We start from the raw sequence: 20,945 nt of genomic DNA on the forward strand, positions 1-20,945 counted from the left end.
CAATCAATAAACATACCAACCAATAAAATAACAATAAAATAACCCCTAAAATAACAACTAATCAAACAACCAATCAGCTTACCAATCAACCAACCAACCATATATTTAATTGGATTCAAAGAATTACCCAGTTATTAAACGTCAGTGAACTTCATTAAAATGAAGATCATAGCAGAATAGACCTAAGTCTTACCTTCTCTCCCACCAGGCCCAGGGGCCCCAGTTCACCAGGGGGGCCAACTCTACCCTTTGGCCCCTCAGGACCGTCCTCTCCTCTGGGGCCAGGCACGCCACCCTCTCCCTGTCAGCAAACACACACACACACACACACACACACAGACATTACTCATTACTCAATTACACATATTAAAAACCATTGGGGTTTTACGTAACTGTGATTGGATCGCTGCAAAAACACTGGTCTCCATATCTTACCCTCTCTCCCTTGGATCCAAAATCACCCTTGATTCCAGGGAAGCCATCTTCTCCCTTAAAAAAAGAAGAAAACATTTGTTGTTTATGCTTCCAGCTCCTGAAACCCTATTTGTAGCCCATCTTATGTATGCCCCCTAGTGGTGATAAACGACACATACAGGTGGTCCAGGAGCAATTCATGACAATCATTACCATAACATTACCATGGCAACAATGCAACAAACGAGACAAGGCCATTTGTTCTGACGTCACTCACCTTCTCTCCCTTGTGTCCCTTCAGACCACGGATACCTTGAGTTCCCTGTAGACAAGGAGCCAATCAGAAGCCAATTGGAAGCCAATCAACAGCAATCAACAAAATAACATCAACTACTTTGAGCCGTCGTCAACCAATAATATGGTCCAGTTCAGACACTGCTACAGGACAGGGGAAGATTTGGGTTTGAGACATTGGACCCACCTTGACTCCACGAGGGCCAGGATAGCCAATAGTTCCCTGGGGGCCGTTGGGCCCCTGGTTACCCTTGGTCCCAGGTGGTCCCTCTTTTCCTGGATGACCCTGATAAAGAGAGAGAGACAGAGAGAGGGAGAGAGCGAGAGGGACAGAGACAGGGAGAGAGAGAGGTGGAGGGAGAGAGAAAGAGAGAAAAGGAAAGAGATAGATACACGGTCAATTCAAGCAGTACACTGGCAATGTAAAGAATAAAGTCACAACAGGAGCCAGAGGTCAGAGGTCAGGGTTCAGGAGGAGTCAGGGGTCAGACAGTGCTTACAGGGGGTCCATCAGCACCGGGCATCCCTGGCAGACCAGGCTTCCCTGTGGGCCCCTGCAGAGGAGAAACACACAACACACACCAAGCATGAGCTCACATCTCTACAGGCGTCAGAACCATGCCCTCCACATCCCCACACCCACGAGTCATAATCACCTTCTCTCCTGGAGGGCCGTGCGCTCCCTGGGGTCCGGGCATGCCCTGAGGAACACACACAAGATGGCAGACATGTAGGACATACCAGATACCAGATATGGTAGAATATACCACACATCAAATTTGGTATGATATACCGGACATCAGATATGTTAGGATATACTAGACATCAGATATGGTAGAATCTATTAATTGTGAGAGTGTGTCTCCTGGTGTGTGTGTTTTGAGAGTATGTTTCCTTGTGTGTGTGTGTGTGTCACCTGAGTTCCTGAGGTTCCCTGCTGGCCAGGGGGGCCTGGCTCTCCTTGGGGTCCCTGAGAGAGGAGGAGAGGTGGAGGAAAATGGAAGAAAAGAGAGAGGGATGAAAAGAGAGAGAGAGGAGAGAGGGGGGGTGTGGAGGGAAAGGAGAGGGAATAATGACAGTGGAAGTCAAGGAGAGAGAGAAGGGAAAGAGAAGAGAGGCAGAGGAGATAGAAAGAGGGATGCGAGGGAAAGTAGAAAAAAAAGATAAAGGAAAAGATAAGGTCATAATTATTGGCCATCTGTGTTGCGAAGCATTTAACTTTCGAAACCATCAGTCAAAGGGACCACAAAACAGAAGATTTTGCTGAAATTGCTACTAACCAGGTTTCCTTTAGGACCATGGGGCCCATCGTTTCCACGCACACCCTGAAAGAAGTAAATAGAAATGATGCAGAAGTAATTGAATAACAACAGCAGGGGCCATGCAGAGTGCAGCTCTCTGGCTGTTGTTTTGTGGGCTCTACAAGTATTTTAGGAGATGTTGTGTGGTTAAAGAAGGATTTTTATAGAAAAACATACAACCAGGCAGTAAAGAGGTGTTATATACTATGTGTGACCATGGGGTGGTATTTTTGGGATTAAACTGGCATATTTCAGCATGGTGATGCTGTGGCCCATTGTTTCAAGGGGGAAGCACCAGGTTTAAATTGTTATTCTGGTACAAACTGACCCTGTTCTAGATGGTTGAACAGCAGCACTAGGGTTGTAGAAGCTCTGAGTGGTCAGTGTGGGGTCAGGGTTGGGATGTGCGGGGGCTGGAAGTGTGGCGTTTATGAATTACACTCTGTATGTGTTTGAGGCCTGGACATGGCGGAGAGACTTATAAAGTGAATATGAGTGTGTGTGACTGTTGACTGTGTGGTGAACTGGGTCCGCTGGAGTGTGCCCAGGATGGGTGAGTGTTTCTGTTTGGAATGAACCAGTCTAGATACTCACAGGAGGTCCAGGGATACCATTGGGACCTTTAGGCCCGAGCAAACCACGAGGGCCCTAAGATAGAGGCAAGAGAGAGAGAGAGAGAGAGAGAGAGAGAGAGAGAGAGAGAGAGAGAGAGAGAGAGAGAGAGATGGAGAGAGAGAGCACAGCAATGGGTCAGTGCCAGTCTGGTTTGAGGACACGCACCAGCTTTGGGGATGGGGTGTAGGGGTTATAGGTTCAATCGGAATCGGAATATATTTGAGTCAAGCAAGTTCATGAGGGGGCGTAAATTCAGAGTAACGTCCGAAAACACTCACTGGTTCACCTTGGAGCCCTCTGGGTCCAACCTCTCCATCGTCTCCCTGGAGACACAGGGACAGAGACAATGGAGAGAGAGAGAGAGAGAGAGTTTGACAAAAACAGATGGTGGGGGTGAACGGAGAGAAAAAGAGATTGGGAGGTAGAGAGGGATAAACGGAGGACTTAGCATGTGTTCAAGTGGCATCAATAACTGTTACTGTACATGTCAGTCAATAGATATCAATAAAAAAAATATCTGTATCTCCGAGCGTCTCACCCTCTCTCCATCCTCTCCAGGTGGTCCCTGGGGACCCAAGCCTCCTGAGTCACCCTGGAGACGAAGATACCAGGAAGAGATAGGGATTACCATCACAGACCACCAGTACACAGTACTCATAACTTCCGTGGTCTTGCACAGTCCTGACTATCAGTCACTCTTAATGCATTCCCATGTGGGTTTTCGTTGTGTAATGTTTGTTATGTTTGAATCAGCCAGATGTTTCATGTTGAATTCTCTCTGATATGGAACTTACCCTGTGACCTTTGTCTCCCGGCAACCCAGGCAAGCCATCAAAGCCACGGTCTCCCTGAAAACGACACACAAACTCATTAAACAGTGTAAACAATGATTACGTACACTATAGAATAAGTCAGCCAGGCCTTGAAAACAACTTTGTTTTGTGTGTGTAGAGATTAAGATGCAAAGGTTACTGTTTTACCTTGGATCCAGACTCTCCAGGCATTCCCCTGGCACCATCCGCTCCGGCACGTCCCTGCAGCAGGACGCACAGTCAACACCATGCTAACACACACACATCTGTCTGTCTGTCAGTGTGTCTCTCTCCATCCATCCATCCATCCATCCAATTATATCTATCTATCTATCTATCTATCTATCTATCTATCTATCTATCTATCTATCTATCTATCTATCTATCTGTCTGTCTGTCTGTCTGTCGGTGTGTCTGTCTTTGTAAAATATATATATCAGTACATCCATACAAAAGTACAAGCATAACCCTTCAGAACTCACCCTTCTTCCTGATTTGCCCGGGGGTCCACCTAACCCCTGGGGTCCTCTGGGGCCCTGCAGGACAACATGGGCGTTATGGATGCCTGTCTGCTGCGTCACTGAGCTGTGTGCCAGTCATGTGAGGGTTAATCAGTGTTTACCTGAGGTCCAGGATCCCCACTCTCCCCCTTCAGACCTGAACTGCCAGGCGTTCCCTGAAACACAGAGCACAACATCATCAGCAACATGTAGACAACTAGATCATTCAATCATATATCACATACAGCTATACTGTCTATTGTTATCTGTGGATTATGATATATTTATTGATAGTTTGTTAGGGATCTATTTGTAGAAATATGTATTCCATTAGTTGTTTACTTAGTTGTCTGCAGGGGAATGATGATGATGATGACAAAGATACTTACCAGTGGTCCTGGGCGACCAGTGTAGCCCATCGGTCCAGGTGGTCCCTTCAGTGCCAGCTGGAGAATCAGAGGAAGTAGAGGTCAGGAGGTCAGAGGTTAAGCTGAATTGACAATGGAGAGATCCATTCTATATTGGCTTTTTCTATTCTTAAATTGTTGTTGTGACAATGGGAGGGAGTAGAGACTGCTCTATAAATTCTGTTTTTCTGACCAGCTCTGCAAGTGCATTCTCTACATTCTCGAATAGTTAGGGTTTCATAGGCATCTATGTCAGTTTGGTCTCGCAATGGAGTTACGAGAACCAGTATCAACTAGGGAAGGAAGCAGTGTGTACAGTTTCTAGATGTTTCTACATCAGTCAATGCACTTTTTAGGACCAGTTTACTACAGTAGTATGGGGATGAAGCAGAGTACACGGCCTCTAGATCATTTTACATGTCCGTTTCTGCGCATTTTGTGTGTAGGACCAGCTGTCATATGGGGCTGTGTGTGGGGTGTCTGGCTCTCTGGCGCCTCACCCTGGCCTGAGACAGGATGGCTTGGGCCTGAGCTTCCTGTGCCGACACCATGGGGCCCTTATCTCCTCCACTGCTGCCGAACCGGAACTACACACACAGAGAGATGGACGGGTGGGGAGGGAGAAGGAGAAAGTAGGAGAGGGAGAGAGAGAGAGAGAGAGAGAGAGAGAGAGAGAGAGAGAGAGAGAGAGAGAGCACCAAATGATGATCTTATGCATAAATATTGTTCTCCAACGACTTTTTTTCAGAAAATACGTTGTACTCAAAAAGGAGTGGGGTTTTAACTGAACCAATGTTACCAGACAACAATACAATAAACAGCAAACGACAAACAACTGTGTGGTCCCCCGGAGACTGTCAGGTCACTCACAGGCAGCATGACGGAGGTTCCTGGGGGTCCGGCGATGCCATCAGCCCCGGGGATTCCTGCCTTGCCAGGAGGACCCTGTATGGGGAGACAGAGAAGGGAGAAAGGAGGTCAGAGAGGGTAATGTCTACATTTCTCATTCACCAGGACTCCCTGACAGGGTCAGAGAGATATTCAATCACACACCATAAATAACCAACGACAGCAAGTGACACAACAAACACATGGGACGAGATCCAGAACATACAAACATGAGAAGACAGTGACTCACCCTCTCACCAGGATCACCAACAGAGCCAGGGGGGCCGGAGGGGCCAGAGGGACCCGACAGACCCTGGGGAACAGAGAGCAAGCCTCATCAACACACTACATAGAAACCTCCACAACTCGTGCATACCAAATGTGGAAAGACCTAAATACACTAACACATACTACATGTGTATCATACTACATTTCGTTTATTTGCCATTTGTCATTTGTACAGGCACACTGAAGTATGGACACACTAATCGTAACCCAATCACATTCTACTGTGTACATCCAACCCAGCAACTTAGAACCAGGGCTGCTTTCGCCGTCTGACAGGAACAAACAGAGGAGGAAGGGAACTTACAGCTGGTCCCTCTGGTCCAGGGGGTCCTTCAATCAACATGCCCTGTAAGAGAGAGGGAGGGTAGGTGGGAGAGTATGGAGGGAAGTAGAGAAAGAGAGGATGAAGAGAGGTAGAGACAGAGGATGGAGGGAGGAAGAGAGAGATGGAGATAGAGAGAGGGGAAAGAGGGATGGAGAGACAGAGCAAGCAAGGCAGCAGTGGAGAGAAATGGAGAGACGGAGAGAGAGAGAGAAAGAAAGAGAGAGAGAAATGGATGAAGGGATGTTGAAAGAGAGAGACAGAGAGAAAGGGAGTGTGGATGGAGAGAGAGAGAGAAAGAGGCAGGGAAGGGGAAATAGTCAGATAGATGACAATGGACCATTCAGCACTCATTTTAGCCTGTCGTGTTAAAATAAAACAAACTCCTTAGATTCAACTCCTATTATGTCTGATGTGGCAGCGCCCCCTGCAGGTTGGGAGGCCACATGTTTAGAGGAAGACTCACAGGCTCCATGACAGCAGGATCTCCCTTCTCTCCCTTGAGGGCTTTCACTGAGGCCTGAGGAAAACACACATGTAACCCACAACACAGCACAGTCAATACAGAGGCTCTCTGTCTCACACACACACGCACGCACACACACACACACACGCACACACACACACACACACGCGCACACACACACAGACACTGGTCTACCTGAGAAAAACTAAAGAGAGTGATAGACGTGACAGAAAACAAAAAAGTCATAAATATAATAACGATTGAAAAGTTGATTCCCATTTGACTTGTTCGAATCAGCTTTGAGGTATCGTATTTAAGAAATAGAAGCGACATTCTGTTTGTAATTAAGTGAACTATCTAGAACATGTAGCCTTATTTTTCTACAACATAAATAAAGCTTTTTTTTCTACCTTCTCCTTCTGTGATAACATTGAATCACAAGTCTGTTATCACGTTGGTGATAATGTTGGGCAAATCTGTACAGACAGAAGCGTTTGTAAAACAAAGTCCTGCATTGGAGCTCCCATCTTTGATATCTTTTTACTTTCAGTTCTTCAAGCTGCTTGGAATTCCTGTGACGACCTTTTCCCATGAAAGCGGCTCTAGGGGTCACTAGCTTACTATGGTGAGTATGAAAGAAGCCACACACAGAAACAGGAGCTAAAAACAAATGACTGAAGCCAGATCATTTGGTGACTGAAGCCAGATCTGAAACCAGATTGGTTGTTGCTATTTTAGCTCCTCTCTGTGCATGTAGATGATCCAGTGTAGTGTGTCTACAACACAGTACACAGAGACAACATGGCTGAAGAAGTTTACCAGACCTGGATGAAATACAATTGGGCAAATATCATACTGAAAGTGAGCTTGATTTGTATTTGTCATTGAAACTAGTTCAGTGAAACCAGTAGACCCATTGTTTAAGGAGGAAACTCTTTAGTACAGCATTTCATCTAGCACGTATGTGTTTCATCCCAGGTCTGGTGTTGCCATGGAGATCCTTTTTTTGTTTGTTGCTGAAGCGTAGTGACTTACGCCTCCCTCGTCCGTCACAGCGGACAGGGCGGGGCCCATCTTGGCTTCGGCCTCCCCCTCGGGCTGTGGATCGCTGTAGTCCTTGTAGGAATAATCGTATTCCTTCATGCCAATGTCTCCAGTCACATACTCCTCCGTGAAGGGGTCAGCCTCGCCCCCGGCCTTGGTCGCATCGACCTCCTCCACCTGGGGGCCCCCGGGAAGGAGGGTTCACACCGGACGGAAAGTAGGAGACAGGAGAGATAGGGATGGATAGAGGAAAGTATGGAGGAGAGGGATGGAAAAAAGGAAGTATGGATAAGGAGGGAAAGGAAGGAGAGAAAGAGAGAAGGATGGAGGTGAGAAAGAGAGAGTGAAATAGATGGAGTGGGGAGAGAGGAAAAAAGACATCCAGGAAATAGAGGGAGTGGCAGTTGATGATGACATGAAGAAAGAAACCATGTAAGTGGACGGCAGAAACAAGAGGAAGGGATGGAAGAAGGAATGAAGAGAGCAGATGGTAGAGACAGTGAGAGGCTTACCTTTGGCATACAAACATACAATGACAAAGGGGCATACTGTAAAGCACAGCGCCAACTGTTGGTCACCAGAGGAACTGCCAATTTCTTCAGGGGTAACTCTCCTGGCATGGGGGCTGTCTTGTAAAACCCAAAGGTTTTACATCATTGACGTTTGATCCTTGGGTTCATACCAGCACGTTTCCACCAAAGCATCTGAATCTGTCACCAGCTTATGTGTTTGGGCTAGGATCCAACGGCCAAATAAGATGCAAATATTTTAATCAATTGGAAGTTGTATGACTGAAAATCTCAAATAGAATTTGGAAGGACTCAAACACACAAGCATGTGAAGCACTTCGCTTTGTGAAAACAAAAGCTGCTTCTATTTAGCAAAGCTAATATGTTGGTATCTGGCAATTCAACTTACCGCCAGTGATTGTTGCAAGAATATGTAGAATCCAAGTTCATCTTAATGTTTAAATTAACCACTTGACCCCCTCAAAAACCCTGCTATATTTTTAACTAAACTAAAGTCAACTAAAATGCTAGCAATCAAACTGTTTAATTTAATACTAATCAGTAAGGATTATGATTATATAAAACAAAACTGATGAAAGAGACCTTAATAATTATGTCGACAATGATGGTGGATGTGCTAAACATAAAATGGAGCAAAAATCTGTGCCGTTTGAGACACAACTCAGGTCAACACACAGTCATTATTATTCATTCTTCATGATGCAGTTAGATTGTTGAAAAGGAACACATGATATACATTCCTCCTAAGGGTTTTATCAAATATTCATATGAGACACCCATTTTCTTAAGATTTTTGTTCTTATTTCAAAACAACAAAGCAGAGCATTGACATGAGAACAAAAGGAGGAATCTTGGGTTGTGAAAATAGGAGCCACATGAGAATGTTTGATACAACAGAATGTTGTGGTGTGTTCCTTTGTGAGAAAGAGTGTCATGGCACTGATGTGGCAACAAAATGTTGGAATTGTTAGGCATGAAACACTACTACTGGATTGGATTTGTACTACAATGGCTGGGCTCACCTCCACATAGAAATTACAGCAATATCTTCCCTTATTCAACTTTGAATGGGCACTACATAACCTTTTAACAGATTATAAATAGGTCGGAATGACTGTTGAATGTTTATTTATTGTGGTTTGTCTTCTGGTGTGGTGTGGAAGTCTTCTTCTGCCTTCACCATTGGAGGTCTTTTCAATAGCGTGTAACATTACAGAACATTCAGATAGAGATATACGATCTAGATCAGGTATGAGTGGTCCGTTTTGTGTTAGGAATCATGCCAGATCTAGATTAAACATTTCTATCCGGAACGTTGTGAATGTTTCACCCCACGTGTTAACGCGGTTTACCTGGATGGTGGTCTCTTCTTGTCCAATCACCTCATTCTCTGGCTGGGGGGCCGCTGTCTCCTCTAAGGTATAATAATAATCCGTCTCTGTGGGGGTGGGGCCAGCCTCAGACTGTGCAGTATCTACGTCCTGATTGGTTCAGGTCAAGAGGAAGGGGTGGGGATTGGGGTGGAAGTAAGCAGATTTGTATGAAAGAGGGTGGTTAGTCAAATGTGGATCCATGAGTTAAAGAGGAGGAATGAAACATATTTCAAAAGGAAATTTGTCAGAATAAAAGTTTGATTTCTGACAAATCATGTTTTGATTTTAAAGAAATTTCAGCAGTTGAAAATCTTGTTAATAAATCTTGTTGCATGAAAGATTTTTGAGAAATCATCAAGATTGCAAACGACTGTGCTGAAATTCCTTTGTTGAATTCCTGTAACAGACTGTTCCAAAGCCACAGTGCCATGGTAGGGTCAGAGAAGAGTCACGTTCACTCTTCTGGAGGTCACTAGAAGTTCTGAGAGAAGGTCCAAGCCAGACCATTCTTTGTCATAAATAATCATCACGTCTGGATGTTTTTTTCTGTTGTTGTTCTCTGTTTAGTTTGGGAGAGAAGTTCACCAAAGACATGGAGAGCTGATTGAGCTACAACCAAAGTAGCAGCCTCACAGAATTAATTCAACAAATCAACAAGTAACAATCCCAGCTTTCAATGAATAATTACTGCATTAGGACATTTTAGAAAAAACATCTTAACAGTGTCAAAATCACAATGGATGAAGTTCAGCATGTATATGTTCATGCTGACTACTCACCCAACCAAAGTTTCTCAGACTAAGGGAAAATACTTGGGGTAATATTGTGGGGGTGCAAGCCTTGGGTGAAGTATAAGACCCTATCTGTTTAACACGCTGATGATGTTTTATTTCTGTGAGGCTGCTTTGTTCATATTTGGTACAAAATATGAGACAAGATATGAGACAAAAGATCCTCAAAGAGAACACAAGGAACAGGAACAGAGAGACAGACAGAAATGTGAGTTGCTGTGTTGAATTGTCTACGGTTTGCGATGGTACATGTCCTCTCTAGACTTTCTGTGTATATATAATTCATGCACACAGCTCCTTCATCTGATGAGCGTGCACAGTGCACTAGTCACATCATACGACTTGTGGAAGACACAACAGGCTGTGTGTTTAGAACTTTGAAGAGTTTAGAACTTTGAAGAGAAGGTTCTTGAGTTTCAGGAGTGGCAGTGACGAGGAGACTGTACAAATAGCCATGCACCAACAGGACAGTCTGTTTTAGGTCTGTGCAGTGCAGACCAGTCTATATCATATCGGATGGCATGATCTTGGAGATCATGTGATATATGAAAGGGAGAGAGAGGGTCCAGGTTGGTATGCACCAACTTCCTTTCTGAGGACCAGGTTGTTCACCACCAAGGTTTTAAGCTCATGACTATAAAACTCAAGATTGGTTTAAGATTCGTATCACTTGTCTTGAATTAGTTATGAAACAAGTATTGTGATTTAGTCAAGGAATTGGAATCATAGGTTATTCAATCACTTACTTATGGTACCTTCTAAAATGCAGTTTTAGCTACATAATGATGGTCAAGTTTTATACATGATTTTGTGCCTACGTAATTATCAATGAACTTGAGAGAATCTCACTTTCAACCTCAGTTACAAGTCTACTTCTGCATGTTAGCATGTTGTTTACTGTTAACTTCACCTAAACAAAAATGTGCTGACTTTAGATTTAGCAATCATATATATTCATCAGCCTGACCAGTTTATTTGGAGAGGTTGGTTGTAAAATCTGGATGGAGAAAGACCTGGTGGTCAGAAGGGAGAGGTGGAGGATACAGCAGCTCTGGACGGCCACCGTGGGCTTGTTTCCTGGTTTGTACCTGTTGATAACCGTTGCCCGTTTTCTTCGGCACAGGGACGATGGTGCCGCTGATCGCAGTCTTGTCGAAGGGAGGGAGTTTTTTGGAGGTGGATTTGACGTTATTAACCTCAACGACCACTTTGGTTTTCTCTGGTTTTGGTGGGACAGGAACAGGGGCAGGGGCTGGTGGCTCTTTCTTCAGGACTGGTTTGAGGAAGGGAGGCTTTTGGGTGTGGAAGCTCTTAACATTTTCAACCTTGTTAACTATCGTCTTGACCGGCTGGACTTTGGTGACTTCAGTTTTCGCTTCTTGTTTCGCCTTTGTTTCTGTCTTCACTACCTTGACTTTAGCAACATCTATTTTTGTTACCTGAACTTTGGGTGTTTCTGTTGCCTTAGTTGGTTTAACTTCACTAACCACAACAACTTTGGGTGTTTCCGCAGCCTTAGTTGGTTTAACTTCACTAACCACAGCAACTTTGGGTGTTTCTATGGCCTTAGTTGGTTTAACCTCACTAACTACTGGAACCTTGGGTGTTTCTGCAGCCTTAGTTGGTTTAACTTCACTAACCACAGCAACTTTGGGTGTTTCTGCGGCCTTGGTTGGTTTAACTTCACTAACCACTGCAACTTTGGGTGTTTCTGCTGCCTTACTTGGTTTAACTTCACTAACCACAGCAACTTTGGGTGTTTCTGCGGCCTTGGTTGGTTTAACTTCACTAACCACTGCAACTTTGGGTGTTTCTGCTGCCTTACTTGGTTTAACTTCACTAACTACTGGAACTTTGGGTGTTTCTGCAGCCTTAGTTGGTTTAACATTTTTTTCTACTTTTACTTTAGTGACTTCTTTTTTCTCTGGCTGAGTTTTAGTGGTTTCAGTTTTTGCCGGTTTTGCACCTTTGCCATTAACTTTTTTGTCACCATTTTCTTTCTTTCCTGAAACTGGTTTGCCATTTCCATTCACTTTAGCCTCAACTTTGGTTTCTGCAGCTGGTTTGCCATTGGCTTTAGCTTCTGTTTTGGTTTCTACTGCTAGTTTGCCATTTGCTTTGGGCTCAACTTTGATTTCTACAGCTGGCTTGCCATTGGCTTTGGTCTCAACTTTGGTTTCTGCTGCTGGTTTGCCATTGGCTTTGGCTTCAACTTTGGTTTCTGCAGCTGGTTTGCCATTGGCTTTAGCCTCAACCTTAGTTTCTGCAGCTGGTTTGCCATTGGCTTTGGCCTCAACTTTGGTTTCTGCAGCTGGTTTGCCATTGGCCTTGGCCTCAACTTTGGTTTCTGCCGCTGGTTTGCCATTTACTTTGGCCTCAACTTTAGTTTCTGCAGCTGGTTTGCCATTTCCATTGACTTTAGCCTCAACTTTGGTTTCTACAGCTGGTTTGCCATTTACTTTGGCCTCAACTTTGGTTTCTGCAACTGGTTTTCCATTGGCTTTGACCTCAACTTTGGTTTCTGCAGCTGGTTTGCCATTTCCATTGACTTTAGTCTCAACTTTGGTTTCTACAGCTGGTTTGCCATTTCCATTGATTTTAGCCTCAACTTTGGTTTCTACAGCTGCCTTTCCATTTCCATTGACTTTTACCTCACCATTGACCTTACCATTAACTTTGGCCTCACCATTTACTTTTTTATCTGCAGCTGGTTTAGCCTCAACTTTGTCATCTGTGACTTTGCCATTGACTTTGGCCTCACCATTGACCTTAGCTTGGATAATAACTTTCTTTTCTACAACTGGCTTTCCATTACCATTACCATTTGTTTTAGCCTCAATTTTATCAGTTGTGGCTTTGCCATTGCCATTGACTTTCTTTTCAACTTCAGGCTTGCCATTTACCTTTTTTTCACCACCATTTTTGGGGGCAGGTGTAGGTTTTGGCTTAGCTGCTGCTGTAACTGCGGTGGGTATGATCTTAGCTAGGAGAGCCTCCATGGCAGTGGGCTTGGCTTTTGCTGGCTTAGCCAGGGAAGGCTTTGCCTTGGTGGGCTTGGGGGCAATTGCTTCTGCCTTGGGTGCAGCTGGTTCTGCCTTGGGGGCAGCAGGGGTGGCTACTACTTTAGCAGGTGCTGCTTTTGCAACTTTTGCCAGGGCAGGTTTGGCTTTAACAGGGGCAGGTTTAGGGGCTGCTGGCTTGCCGTTGTCAGCAGCCTTGTTCTTCTGCAGTGCGTGATTAGTTAAGGGTTGTGTGGTGTGGCGGTTTGTGGTGTTGAGAGCATGTGAAGAGAATAGAGGGATGGAGAGAGAGATGGGATGGAGGGATGTGAAGGGGATCAGGAAGGGATGAAAGCACAAGGGATGGATAGAGGGAAGGAGAGAGAGAAAGACAACGGTGGATGTTTTGAGATACAGGTACATGTAGGAGGCTTAGGCTTAGAGGATTTATTGAGACTGTTTTGGCATTACTGGATGATGCAGGATAAGTGGAAAATACATTTTTTATAAACAAATACATTCAAAATGTGTCAACATGACACATGGATTTAAATATCTATGTTTGTTTGTTTTACCTCAAAGGATAAAAGTCAAAAAAATTATTTTTGCCCAAAGACAGGAATCAAAAATGATATATCTGTAGCAATTCTCTCCAGTAATGCCACTCTCCATATTAACAAAGCAGCATCTTGGTGCTAATGAGTACTGGAGGCTGTGGTTTGCGTTGGCACTGGGGATGAAATGGTCAGGTAAAGCTGGTGCGCGTGCCCGCACACACACAAGTATACACACACACTCACAAATATATAAACACATTTGCACACACATACACAAACACACGCACACAAACACACACACACACACACAGAAGCCCTGAGCACTGAGCTGTCCAACTATAAGAGAGCTTTGAGGCACAGCAGCAGCGACAGAAGGATAGTAGGAGTCACACACAAGCCAGTTAGAGTAGAAAATAGTCTACCATGACAGGGGAAGAGAACACATACAAACAAGAACAGGTCCTTTCCCACGTAAACCAGACCTAACGAACAGAAAGTTCTATTTGGGCATGCTTTGGGATGCATGCTTGGTGATTTTATGAACATAAACAGCTAAACAGAGATATTCCATTGTGAAGGAGACGCACAGACTGTACGGATAACGAGAGGCTTTCAGACGAAGAGTCAAACGAACATACAGACAGGGTGACAGAGAAACGGACTACCACACTGGATGCTGACAGAGAAAAGTACAGGTACATATATCATACCGACCAGAACATAGATGGGAGGCCGTGGACAACGGATACACATGCAGTAACATTCATGAACTGGGAGGCATAACAGAGGTACACATTCAGTGAGAATAGAATACATGCAGTGTGGCTACAACTTCATGTAGTCAATTTGGGGAGGAAAAGGAAGAGATCTGAATGTGGAAAACGTTTCAGCTTTTTTCTTCATTGTGTCACTTTTCTTTCTTTTGGCCAGTTGGTCAAGCTCAGTGTGGTCAGAGGGTAGGAGTGGGGTAAAAGGTGAGGAGAGAGTGGTAAGGTGGGTGGGGTGAGGGATTGGGTGAGGTGGGATAAGGGTTTGGGTAAGGTGGGGTGGGGTGAGGTGGGGTGGGGGATAACTCAGATGGGTGGGGTGAGGAATTTGTTGAGGGGAGGGAGGGGTAGTGTATGCTGCTGCACCCCTGTATCTGATCTCCCAGTGCCTTCACATCATCACCAGAGCCACACGTAAATACACAAACACACACACACACAACAACCACAACATGAAGACAGCATGAACACTTTTCACATTGCATTAGAGGTGGTATGAAAGTGGCCGGTGTAAATGGAGGTTTGTGAGTGAGGAGGGCGTTAGCTGGTGTGGAGAGGGTGGAGAGATGGAGACAGGGAGAGAGAGATTTCTGTAGACGTTCTAATCATGAAACTGTAATTGAGCTTTCAGATAATGTTCAGACACAAGAAGAGATAAATTGACCTTGAGAAAAAATTGCGGTTCCACTAATCTCTGCCACTAATAGCTCTTGATATAATTGTCTATAATATCATGTCTCTCATTCTTGTTCTTGTTCTTGTTCTCCATCCCTTCCTCCTTCCCTCTAAATTTTTTCCTCTCTTTACTCCCTCTTTACCTGCAGAGTGGGGGGCCCCTGACTAGGAGAGGGGGAGGAGGGTGGAGAGGAGGAGGGAGGACCTGTTGTTTCCTCATAATAATAGGGGTATGCATGGTCATCCTTCTCCTCATCAAAGTACTGAGAGAGATGTGGGATGGAGGGATGGAGTCAGATGAGCAGAGGGATGGAGGAAAAGGAATGCATGACAGCGGAAGTGAAGAGTGACGTTCAAAGGGAGGGTGAGGAGAGGAAGAGAGGGGGATGGGTGTGTGTGTGTGAGAGGAGAGATTGAAGAGAGAAGAGGGATTAGGGAGGAAGAGATGGAGTCAGGGGTGGGAGAGGACGTATAAGCGAGGGAGAGGGGGTGAAGGAGGAATAGAAGAGATAATAGCAGAGGGGAGGACATGGTCAAATGCTTTTCTATTCATCAGGTCTCCACGTGTGGCTTAACCAGTCTAGAGCCCCATGGTTTCTCAGTGGAGACACACATAGACCACCTTGATGAATGAGGAAATAGGAAAAACGATGAATAAAACCGGAATGAGTTGTATTTATTCATTTTTCAACAGCATCAACATGTCAGAAATCACAGACGATGCAAAAGATAGTATGATATCAAATATATATATTTCTCTCTTCGATAAGCCCGTTGCTCCTTAATTCTTGGGTGTACATTATATTTTGTATCATATATCATTAACAACATATAACCGGCTACCTTTCCCTCAGGGAAAGGGTTAGGAAACCAGGCATATGGATACAGAGTCAGGAAACCAGGCGGATGGATACATAGTCATGATGAGTTAAGGAAAGAACAGACCAGCACTTTGATGACCTCCCTGAACTTGATGACCAGGTTTACTCCTCGGGGGGTCAGAGGTCAGGGATCTGTGTGTGTGTGTGTGTGTGTGCCTGTGTGTGTGTGTCTGTTCTACTCACGTATGTATTGGGGTCCTGAGCCTGGAACTTGGGCAGGGGGGAGTCACAGTCGGGGCTGTAGTGCTCGCAGAAGTCGTAGGCAGCCTGGGGGTTGGAGGCAATCAGCAGCTGCTGGATATCTCCCTGTGAATGACACACGTACAACAAACCACAACATAAACAACAACAAACAAACACAATGACAAAGAAACACACAGTGAGTGCTGGTGGGAAACGTTTTCAAGATGTCCACGTTCATTTCAACACACACAACTGGCACCTCAAAGGTTAGAGGGGTGAGGATGCAGTGGGACTAGCCCCGATCCCAGATCCCAAAGTCCCGGTTCCCCCCCAGATCTGACCTGGAAGACTTCCTCGTCGAGGAGACGGGCTCCAAACACGGTGATGCCGTTGGTGTCGATGACGGGGTTGGCGCTGCGAGGCAGGGAGCGGGTCATCCTCTTCTTACAGTCCAGCAGCAGGGTGACGTTCTTCTTCTGCACAGACAGAGCGATGCGGTGCCACCTAGAGGGCAGGAGGGGTACAGCAGCCACGTGTGGTGGTGGGGAGAGGGGGGGGGGTCAGAGACTGTAGGAAGCATCTGTTGAGGATGCTAAAACGGTGTTTGTATTTGGTGTTTTGTTTAAGTGTGTTCTTGGACTAGTGTTAAGGTATGAACTCGCTCTCTTTCGCTCTTTCACTCTTTCTCTCTATTTCTTTGTCCTCTTTGACACAAATTAAGGCATGAACTCTCTCTGTCTCGTTCGCTCTCTTGGTCCCACACATATGCAAGTGCAAGGGAGCCCCAGAACGGGCCAGGGCGAGGGGGTTGTTACTGACTTGCCGTCGGCCAGGTTGACGCCCCTGAACAGGGGGTAGTCCTCGGGGGCGGGCCTGCCGGTCTGGTCCTCGTACAGGAAGACGGGGGAGCGGCCCAGCTCCAGCCCCAGCTGCTGCACGCCGTGCTCGCTGTAGACGGACAGCAGGAACGCCTGCAGGCCTGCGTGGGCCTTCACCAGGGCCATGATGGAGAAGTTCTCTGGGAAATTACCTGGAGGGGAGAGGTGAGAGAGGAGGGGAGAGAGGGGAGGGGGGGAGAGAGGTGGGGTAAGAGGAGAGAAGGGAGGGGTGAGAGGGGAGGGGTGAGAGCAGAGGGGAGAGAGAGGAGGTGTGAGAGGGGTGAGAAGAGATAAGGGAAAGGTGAGAGGGGAGCGGTGAGAGGAGGGGAGAGAGGAGGGGAGAGAGAAGGGGTGAGAGAGGTGGGGTGAGAGAGTATGGGCGAAAGAGGAGGGGTGAGAAAAGAGGGGAGAGAGGGGAGGGGTGCGAGGGGAGGGGAGGGGAGAGAGGAGGGGAAAGAGAGGTGGGAAGAAAGCGAAGGAGTGAGAGGAAGGGAGGGGGAGGAGGGGTACGAGAGGAGGGGTGAGAGGAAGAATGGGGGGATGGGTGACAGAAAAGAGGGGTGAGAGACACATGAGAGGGGAGAGAGAAAAGCATGATAGAGAGAGAGAGAGAGAGAGAGAGAGAGAGAGAGAGAGAGAGAGAGGGGGGGGGGGAGACAAGGAGTGAGAGAGAGGAGAGCGTGAGAGGGAGAAATGATATGTTGAAGGAAGATGAGATGTGAGTGTGTGTGGGACAGTCAGACAGAAAGAGCTGTCACAAGCCTAAACTTTTCAGGATTTCTGAACCACGTAAGCGTTACCTTCCATCCCTCTCTGCCTCAGGCTTGCGGAAAGCTACTGTTCAACTGAACTTAATTTGTTTTGGCTTTTCACAAAATATCACTTTGCTAAGCTTGCATGGTCTTGCATGACATAATTACACTCCCACACTCAAGTAATCTTCAGGAATTAAACTGTGACTAGACTTTCTTTCCAAGCTCTTTAATGGTGGTTGGAAGCCATGCCTTCCATCCCGCTAGAATAAGTGGAAGATGAAAAGCATCCGTGAAAATGAACTGTGACACAGATCATTTTGACACATAGATTACAGTCTAATATTCTAAGAATTCACAGAATTCAGTGCAACATGTAGAGGCCACTAGATGTTGTGTCTGGCCCTGTGCAGGAACAGTGGATACCTACACTTGGAAAATGATCTTCAAATATCACAGCACAACAGGAAAGAACACACGTGGGAAGAAAAATGTCCTGTGCAAGCAAGCAAGTAGCTGGAGTTTGCTCTGACTGTATGTGTGCTGTCACTGTCACAACAGAGGTCTAAATATGTGAGGCATAACTAGGCATCCTATTGATTTCAACAGGATATTAGGTTAGTTATTGTCAACAGGACTTGTTGCAACATGAAGCATACATTGTGAAAAAACGAAACAAGTGCCAAAAGGGGCACTTGTTTAGTTTTTTCACAATGTATGCTTCATGTTTTGGCTGCTTGCAATGTTTGGGACTACCTCGTTGTTATGATCAGTGACCTATGCTCTTTTGTAAAGCTCTCTCTTGGAAGTCGCTTTGGATAAAAGCCTCTGCTAAATGCATAAATGTAAATGTAAATGTTTGATAAAATACTGGTTAAGTACCCATACAATTAAGAATGTCATTTAATTAATTAATGGATGGGTCAATGGATTTCAAACTGTTGACCTCTCATTTGCCAACCCAATCATCTTTTGCGTCACTATAGTGGTGTTCTGTGAGGTCCTGTGGAGCTGTTTAGTCTCCAAACCACCTCCGCTACACGGACAGTACCTGAGAAGAGTTGCTTGGTGGGTGCAGAGATCTGGGCCTTCTTGGTGATGCGGTAGGCATGGTCGGCGTTGCCGGCCCGGCGGGAGGTGCAGAAGCCCGGAACCTTCTTCACCCCCTCGGGGAGGGAGGGCAGCTGCAGCACCCGCAGCACGTCCACGGGGTCTGGGGGGAGGGTGGAAGAGGATGGGGAGGAGGACAGGGACGAGGGTGGGGAGAAAGGAGGTGAGGGAGGGAGGGAGGGAGGGAGGGAGGGAGGGAGGGAGGGAGGGAGGGAGGGAGGGGAAAGAGAGAGAGGAGGGGGGGAAGGAGGGGACAGTAGTGGGAAAAGGATGGAGAGGGAGAAGTAGGAGGTGTGGGGGGGACAATGTGCGTTGGTGGAGGGAGAGAAGAGCAGGAGAGGGATGAGGGGGGGGGAGGACATGGGAGAGAAAGTTAGGTTGATAAGTCAACTCAAGCAGAATGCAAACTAATGTTATTATCAAAAGACAAGTCATGATAAACTACCACAAGTATTTCTACCACACTAAGCAGGCTGCTGCATCAACCACATTCATTTGACGTCCCTAAACCATCACACCCACAATAGAAGACATCTTCATATGTCTTCTTAACACCTGTTTTGACATATTAACACCTGTTTCGATTTGTATGTTAACTTGCCATGACATTTTGTGGAAGCATATCAAAGCCTATTTTCATTCTGACATTCAGTCTGCCTAGCTGTGATGAACTCCCAGCCTATCACAGCCCTGTCCCAGCCTATCAGAACCATGTCCCAACTATCAGGAATTTCTCAGCCAATCAGGATCCTGCCCCAGCCTATCACAGCCCTGAATGGACCAACAGAGCAGTCTACCCAGCGACGCAGTCCTCTGTGCCTCTGGGGTCTGGCGAGCAAATAAAACAAGTATCGCTGCTGTGATACTGCCTAGTCAGCTGGATCTGACTGTCTGGGAGAACTAAACACACAGTCATACACACGCATACTCATCCCAGGTATCACCACCACCACACTGACCTCACATCCTGTCTACACATACGGCTGTCACTCATCTTTTACAGTAACAGCCAACTTGGCATCTTTCTGACAGGTTGGCAGGCTGGCTGGCTGGCTGGCTGGATAGCTGGCTGAGACGGCCCTCACACCAGTTTTACATGAAACACTTCTATCTAAAACTTCTGGAACAGAACAAACCTGTTCTAGATCTCCCGAGTCAGACAGTCAGGGGTGGAGGCACTGGGCCCTCCAAACAGTGAAGGTATTATTACTGTCACCCTGCACTGTGCTAGACTGGGTGAACCTTTCAGTGTTTGGATTTCACTCCTGCTTGGTTTTGACTTGGCTCTGTGTCTGACTTGTGGTGTGAATATTTCTTCAGACTGGTTCATACTCAGTGGTCAGTTACGGTTCAGGTTATTTCTAGACTGCTGTGACTACAGTATGTTCACTAATAAGCTTATGATGGAAGTCTAGCATTTATGGTCCTGGGGATACAGCAATGACAGATTCACCACTGACCTCCACACAGCTTTCGCATAATTACAGGGTTTTTAAACTTAACTTTAATTTAATACAATATTAAAAAAGCAGAAAAGCCACATCCACTTCTCCCAGTTTTACAGGCGGTTTCTGGGTTAAAAAAAATTATGAAAAGAGAAAAGCATACTTGCTTGGTCCTTGAATAGAAATCAGCAAGGTTGCCAGGTTTCTCTCTATACCCTCATTTTGTGGGTATTCCCTTAATGCATCCTAGAGATAAGTGCACGTTCCACATTCACCCATCTGGTGAATAATACATTCCTGACCACACAGGAGGGCTCTCTGTATACGCTGAGTCAATCCAAACCCAGCCAAGCGGAGCGACAGGTTGATCTACAGTGTAGTTTGTCACGCCGTTGTGAGTGGTCATTGTGTTTAGGTGACACCCAGAGTTGCATGCCCAGATGGGAGTATTTATGGGGACAGCAACAAACGCTGCGTTAATATTGACTCAGGGAGTCTGGGCCGCAGTTTATCAAGGTCCCACTTCAGCCTGGCTGAAGGAGAGGAGAGGGGCAGACAGGAGTGGACGGATGGAGAGAGGGGGGGGAGAGAGAAAAGCTGAGGGGGGGGGACTGACACTGTAATGCTATATTAACTCGCGGGAAACAGAAACT

General features: G+C 46.0%; 1 protein-coding gene across 7 annotated transcripts in view; it reads right to left on the minus strand.

Annotated features, from left to right (window-relative positions):
• Positions 1 to 20,945, minus strand: part of col11a2 (collagen, type XI, alpha 2) — a 43,207-nt gene that overhangs the window by 12,300 nt on the left and 9,962 nt on the right. Inside the window, exons 3-30 of one of the 7 annotated variants that reach the window (XM_047019188.1) lie at positions 18,789 to 18,950; positions 16,927 to 17,137; positions 16,449 to 16,611; positions 16,108 to 16,230; positions 11,134 to 13,269; positions 9,234 to 9,362; positions 7,343 to 7,528; positions 6,308 to 6,361; positions 5,824 to 5,865; positions 5,482 to 5,544; positions 5,214 to 5,288; positions 4,844 to 4,930; positions 4,326 to 4,382; positions 4,059 to 4,112; positions 3,919 to 3,972; positions 3,605 to 3,658; positions 3,419 to 3,472; positions 3,163 to 3,216; positions 2,903 to 2,947; positions 2,604 to 2,657; positions 1,989 to 2,033; positions 1,625 to 1,678; positions 1,365 to 1,409; positions 1,209 to 1,262; positions 896 to 994; positions 692 to 736; positions 436 to 489; positions 194 to 301 (exon numbers count right to left, since the gene is read on the minus strand). In XM_047019188.1, coding sequence (XP_046875144.1) covers positions 194 to 301; positions 436 to 489; positions 692 to 736; positions 896 to 994; positions 1,209 to 1,262; positions 1,365 to 1,409; positions 1,625 to 1,678; positions 1,989 to 2,033; positions 2,604 to 2,657; positions 2,903 to 2,947; positions 3,163 to 3,216; positions 3,419 to 3,472; positions 3,605 to 3,658; positions 3,919 to 3,972; positions 4,059 to 4,112; positions 4,326 to 4,382; positions 4,844 to 4,930; positions 5,214 to 5,288; positions 5,482 to 5,544; positions 5,824 to 5,865; positions 6,308 to 6,361; positions 7,343 to 7,528; positions 9,234 to 9,362; positions 11,134 to 13,269; positions 16,108 to 16,230; positions 16,449 to 16,611; positions 16,927 to 17,137; positions 18,789 to 18,950 — 4,361 coding nt within the window. The remainder of the gene's footprint in view (positions 1 to 193; positions 302 to 435; positions 490 to 691; positions 737 to 895; positions 995 to 1,208; positions 1,263 to 1,364; positions 1,410 to 1,624; positions 1,679 to 1,988; positions 2,034 to 2,603; positions 2,658 to 2,902; positions 2,948 to 3,162; positions 3,217 to 3,418; positions 3,473 to 3,604; positions 3,659 to 3,918; positions 3,973 to 4,058; positions 4,113 to 4,325; positions 4,383 to 4,843; positions 4,931 to 5,213; positions 5,289 to 5,481; positions 5,545 to 5,823; positions 5,866 to 6,307; positions 6,362 to 7,342; positions 7,529 to 9,233; positions 9,363 to 11,133; positions 13,270 to 16,107; positions 16,231 to 16,448; positions 16,612 to 16,926; positions 17,138 to 18,788; positions 18,951 to 20,945) is intronic. The other 6 variants (XM_047019189.1, XM_047019192.1, XM_047019191.1 and 3 more) reach the window with 6 other exon arrangements.

Source organism: Hypomesus transpacificus, chromosome 4 (assembly GCF_021917145.1).
Source record: "Hypomesus transpacificus isolate Combined female chromosome 4, fHypTra1, whole genome shotgun sequence".
Lineage (NCBI taxonomy): Eukaryota > Metazoa > Chordata > Actinopteri > Osmeriformes > Osmeridae > Hypomesus > Hypomesus transpacificus.